Below are 6,000 nucleotides of genomic sequence, written 5' to 3' on the forward strand. Positions count from 1 at the left end.
TGCCTCAGTTGTGCTGGTACAGTGTCTCAGCTGTGCTGCTGCTGTGTCTGAGCTGTGCTGCTGCAGTGCGTCAGCTGTGCTGCTACAGTGCCTCAGTTGTGCTGGTACAGTGCCTCAGCTGTGCTGGTACAGTGCCTCAGTTGTGCTGCTGCAGTGTGACTTTGCCGTACAGACCTTGAGACGCGTTCACACACTGAAACAGCGCCCAGCAGCCTGGGTCCCGCCCGGGCGATACACGGCGGCCATTTTGTGGTGGAATGCTCACCGCGCGCCTGCGACCCCGCTGGCTCACTTTGAGGCCCCGCTCCCCGCGACCCTCACAGCTGCGCCCGGAGACCGCCTCTCAGCGAACGACCCCTCGCTTTGTTTGTTTATTCGTGTTTTTTGGAAGCAGCCGGCACTTTTGCACGACCCCCGCCCGCTTCCCACAGCTTTAATCACCGTTGTTTTTCCACCGTCGTTTCGTTCCAGGTTGCCGCCCCTTCCTCAAGATTTACCAGGCCATGCAGCCCGTCTACACGTCTGGGATCTAGTAAGCAACAGCCTCCCTTTTTACTGCACCCCGATTTCCCTTTCCTCACACGCCACTGCCGGAGGGAGTGTCCGTGCGTGCGGCTGTCCAGCTCCCTCCCCTTCTCACCTCAAGTCTCCTTTTCCTCTGACACTTATAAACCAGGTTACCCATGCGCATTTATGGTACGTTTTCAAAAATTTTCCCCATTCATCACATCCCACTGCAATGCTTCATATTTTCCGGAATGCTATTATTAGCAACAGGTTGGCAGTTAGAAGCCATCTTAATAAGCCATCAGAAACCCCCCCCCCCCCGCCATGACTCATGCCCCTGTAGTTTCCATGGTTCCACACTCATGCATGTGGAGTCTGCATGCTGTCTTTGTGTGTGGTGTGGTGTGGGAGCAGATGGAGGCTTTCTTCACACATGACGGGAGGACAGAGAGTGCAGGGTGTGGTGCTGCTGTGGCTGTCCAAGCCCCCGCCAGGCCCTCTGCACAGCTGCAGATGTGAATGTGAATCTGTCCTTCATCGTTTGCCATCTTCGATCCCCAAAGAGCGTTTCTCCCCTTCAGCCAAAAATGAAATTATAATAATAATCACTTCCCCCTTAACACGGATGTGCGGAACAGGCATACACCCTACAGATCTGAGAGAGAGAACACACCCTACAGATCTGAGAGAGAGAACACACCCTGCAGATCTGAGAGAGAGAACACACCCTACAGATCTGAGAGAGAGAACACACCCTACAGATCTGAGAGAGAGAACACACCCTACAGATCTGAGAGAGAGAACACACCCTACAGATCTGAGAGAGAGAACACACCCTACAGATCTTAGAGAACACACCCTACAGATCTAGAGAGAGAACACACCCTACAGATCTGAGAGAGAACACACCCTGCAGATCTTAGAGAACACACCCTACAGATCTGAGAGAGAGAACACACCCTACAGATCTTAGAGAACACACCCTACAGATCTGAGAGAGAGAACACACCCTACAGATCTGAGAGAGAGAACACACCCTACAGATCTGAGAGAGAGAACACACCCTACAGATCTGAGAGAGAGAACACACCCTGCAGATCTGAGAGAGAGAACACACCCTACAGATCTTAGAGAACACACCCTACAGATCTTAGAGAGAGAACACACCCTACAGATCTGAGAGAGAGAACACACCCTACAGATCTAGTGACAGACCCTGCAGACTTGAGAACACACCCTGCAGATCTTAGAGAGACACACACCCTCAGATCTTAGAGAAACACCCTGCAGATCTAGAGAGAACACACCCTACAGATCTGAGAGAGAGAACACACCCTACAGATCTGAGAGAGAGAACACACCCTGCAGATCTTAGAGAGAACACACACCCTGCAGATCTTAGAGAGAGAACACACCCTGCAGATCTTAGAGAACACACCCTGCAGATCTTAGAGAGAACACACACCCTGCAGATCTTAGAGAGAGAACACACACCCTGCAGATCTGAGAGAGAGAACACACCCTGCAGATCTTAGAGTGAACACACACCCTGCAGATCTTAGAGAGAACACACCCTGCAGATCTTAGAGAGAACACACACCCTGCAGATCTTAGAGAGAGAACACACACCCTGCAGGTCTTAGAGAACACACCCTGCAGAGAGCTAAGAGGCCTCTGTGTGTGTATGTGGGCGCGTCTACGCTGTGTAAATCCTTCATAGAGCCATTAGCCGCTGCTTGCCCCCCACCTGCAGGGGTACGTGCGCTCTGAATGCACGGGGTCCCAGGCCTACCGCCGGCTTTTACGAGCCCCAGCCCCCCCAGCGCCCCCAGCGTGTCTGCCTGACAGCCCAGGAGCACCGCCCCCGAAATGAAACAGCGAGTTAGCGGCAGACGTTAGCGCATTTCTCCCCGCTTCCTCTTTATCTCGCCCCCTTTCCCGGACCCCTTTGACCACTCGCCCCCCGTTAGCGGACGCTAATGCTATCGCCGACCGAAGCCTGCACACAGTCAAAGATTCCTGCTTTGCTCCGGTTTGGTGCCAGACAGCCCCGGCGCGTGACGCTCGGTGTTAAGCGAGCCCGAACGGATCGAGGGCGCGCCGATCCTCCGGCAGACAGCGCGTAGCGTGACCGCGTGACGCGCCTCCTCTCTCCGTGCCGCGTAACACGTCTCCTCTCCGACCTCTCCGCAGCAACGTCCAAGGAGACAGTCAGACCAGCATCTGCATCACCATCGAGCCCGGCCTGCTTCTGAAGGGAGACATTCTGGTAAGAGCCTCTGTCTGCGTCACAACAGCGTCAGCAGTACTGTTTTAATCATGACAACATTTGATTACATTGTAAACATTGCAAATGATTTCATACTTTATGACATTTCAGCGTTTTAATACTATGATAATGCAATGCCAAAATGTTCACATCAAAGTTATTTGAACAGTTGTTCAGTTCTTGTGAAGGAAGGTGGTATTTTAAAGTGAATGTAACTTCATTGCTGTTGCTGTCGCTGCCTTTGGTCCACACGCTCAGCAGGTGGTTGTGGGAGAGGTGCTGTGATTGGGTGGAATAGGGGCTGGGTGTGTCCCACAAGCTCTTGGGGCTTTTTGGATCAACAAAAGTCCTTAACATGTAGCATACCACCATTCCTCAGTTTCAGATTTACTGGTCAAAAGTGAACAGTAAAATGGGAGGTAGGGCCATGGGGACAGCAAAACAACAACAAACCTGGCATTTAAATTGCACGACTTTCAGTCTATAAAGGTACAAAAATTTTCCAGCTGTCAAGAGGAAATGTTAAAAGTGACAAATGTACAGTACGGGTGGAAAAGTTGTTCTTACAATGTGAAATCTTTCCCCTAAGTGTGTTTTGCCTTACAGCGTGTTGTTTTCCTCCTTCCCATCATGCCATTAGTTTTTTGTAGAGATGTGAGTCTCCGTGGTCACGTGTCTTTGCCCTGTGCGTCTGAGGCTTTAAAAGCTGCTTTTCCCAGAGGCCTTTTAGTTTGGACTCGGAACGTGATTCAGTGGGGAATGGTTCAGAAAGCGCCGATCTCATTTGGGTAATGCTGCAGCCGTAATGGATGGTGCTAAAAGCTTTCTAAAAAACGCGCCAGAGTTCCACTTCAGCGTTTTATTCCACCCCAAAGGACAGAGACATTTTGCAAATTAGGCGTTTTAGCAAATGCTCTCGTCGAGAGTGACTTCACACAGATTCAGCTGAGGTTAAGTACCTTGCTCCAAAGGTACGATGGCAGCGTCCTTGCTGGAAATGGACCCCACAAAAACGTTGAGTTACAAACACAGTTCCCATTATGCTAAGCTGCTGCCCTGATTAGCAGACAGACAGACGGACACATACGCTCACTCGCACACATGCACACACGCTCGCACACACTCACACACACACACGTAAATAAGCCAGAATAAAATAAATGAAGCTGAGTGCGTCTCGTTGCGGTAGAAGCCCTCCGATGTGCGTACCCACATTTGGTCCGTGCGCGACCACAGGAAGTTAGCTTTTTTTGCCGCTCTTCCTCAATTAGACGCCGTTTATTTTGCTTTGGTCTCCGCGAATAGAAAAACCCGCATATCCCTTACGTCCATCTTCCCCTCAAGCAGATCTCATAAGTACAGTTCCTCTGGGCCAGAAAATTTAAGGTTTGCGTCCTTGGCGCAGGTCCTCAGAGCTGCTTTCTCGCTGTCTGTTAAGATAAAAATGCAGCGGCAGTTAGCCAGGCAGATACCAACGGCGCGGGGACAAAACCGAGAGAGAAGCCAGCGGCTTCGTCAGGCCCCAGTTTCTGTGGCGGGAGAAGAACTCCGTGCTCAAAAGGAAACTGCTGAGCGGAGGGGTCCGTTTTCCGCCATCGAGGAGCTAGCCTAGCAAACAGCGTGAACATCTTGGGCTGCTGCTGGGACTAGTTTCTGTTCTTATGCTATTTTATTGGGTTGGGGAGTGTTCGGTACCCGTTAAATGGAGGCGCAAATAATTAGAATGGAACCACTGTGGAAAACGCGTGAGCTGCGGGGGAAGGATTTTACGTACGGACATTTATTGGTGCGTAACCAGTTTCTGGAAACTTGCAGAATAATGGCCTCTCTGTCGGAGGGTCGGGGCAGCGTGTTTCAGGAACACTGTGTGCTCGACAACAAGCACAAGAAGTGAATTCTGTTGTTTCGCTGGTTTGTCTCCAGAATATGAACACAGTTTTGCCATTGACTGAGTTCCTTCACTGTTTCTCCTCATTGGATTTGCTTTAAAGATGCATTTCACCCAATAAATAATGCTTTTCCTATCTACAGAAAATAAAAATAAATGCACAGAACATGATATCTGATGTAATGCCCTGCATTCCTACATGTTTGGCAATTTATTCCTGATGACATAGTTAGGAAGGGCTCTGCGTTTGTTTAATCCTAAAATAAACCTACTGTATGTGCGTTAGTGTTCTTGCTCACAGCAACTTAAAATTTCAAAATAAATCACATATGCCTGTATGCCTCCACATCCATCACATCAACCGAGCTAGTCAGCATATCAGCCAATGTTCCTATCTTTTGAACTTTATCTTGAGCAACAGAGTATGCAGCCATTTCTGTTTCCCTCAAGTACCCACAGTTCAATGCAAAATCTTTGTATTTGTTGTCAATGAGATGTTGGTGAAAGGCATGATGGGAAGGCTAGTTTTGCAGACGAAAACAGAATTTTAGTTTTATTTAGAGCTTATTGAAACTGAAGGTATATTTGGTATTGTTACCACAGTAAACATAAGTAGCAGCATATTCGTATAACACACTGTGGTTAATTTTTCAGTGGAGAATATCATGGGTCAGTGATATCACTCTGTAAATTGATTCATTATCATGGGAAAACAAACTGTAACCCCTTCAGATAGCCAGATCTGGCCCAAGAGGCCAGTGGTGCTGTTGCGTTTTCTACCTGATAGTTAATTGATTAATTGATTTACGTCGCTGATTGGCCAGGGAAATCCAATCACTAAGTGCACCCAGGTCTAAATCAGTTCCTGATTGGAAGGGAGGAATAAAAAGCAGCAGTGCTACTGAGGGGTCAGATCTGAGTGTCCTTGCTGAAAAGCATGATGGGTAATCCTGCCGTGATACTGTCCACGTGCACCCCCCAGTGACAGAGGTATCGCCCCCCCCCCCCCCCCACCCCTCCTCCTCTTCCCTGCAGCTCAAGTGCTACCACAAGCGTTTCCACAGCCCCACCCGGGACGTGATATTCCGGGTGCAGTTCCACACCTGCGCCGTGCACGACCTGGGCCTGGTCTTCGGCAAGGGCGAGCTCGACGAGACCTTCAAAGGTAAAAGAGGCTTATCGTCGGCTCGTACGACGCAACCTCTCCGCTCATCTCTCTTACGACTCAAACAGTGCATGCGCATGCCCTCACAGAACTCGGTATATCGCAGTAGACTGTAAATAAACAGTCTTTCCAGAAAATACAATTATAAAATATTTAAAAACCCAATGTATT

General features: G+C 49.4%; 1 protein-coding gene across 1 annotated transcript in view; it reads left to right on the forward strand.

Moving 5' to 3' along the window:
* tns1b (tensin 1b) overlaps positions 1-6,000 on the forward strand; it is a 178,125-nt gene that overhangs the window by 116,843 nt on the left and 55,282 nt on the right. Inside the window, exons 13-15 of the mRNA XM_064310507.1 lie at positions 472-532; positions 2,701-2,776; positions 5,700-5,829. Of these exons, the coding sequence (XP_064166577.1) occupies positions 472-532; positions 2,701-2,776; positions 5,700-5,829 (267 nt within the window). The remainder of the gene's footprint in view (positions 1-471; positions 533-2,700; positions 2,777-5,699; positions 5,830-6,000) is intronic.

The sequence above is a fragment of the Anguilla rostrata genome, chromosome 15 (genome assembly GCF_018555375.3).
Source record: "Anguilla rostrata isolate EN2019 chromosome 15, ASM1855537v3, whole genome shotgun sequence".
Classification (NCBI taxonomy): Eukaryota; Metazoa; Chordata; class Actinopteri; order Anguilliformes; family Anguillidae; genus Anguilla; species Anguilla rostrata.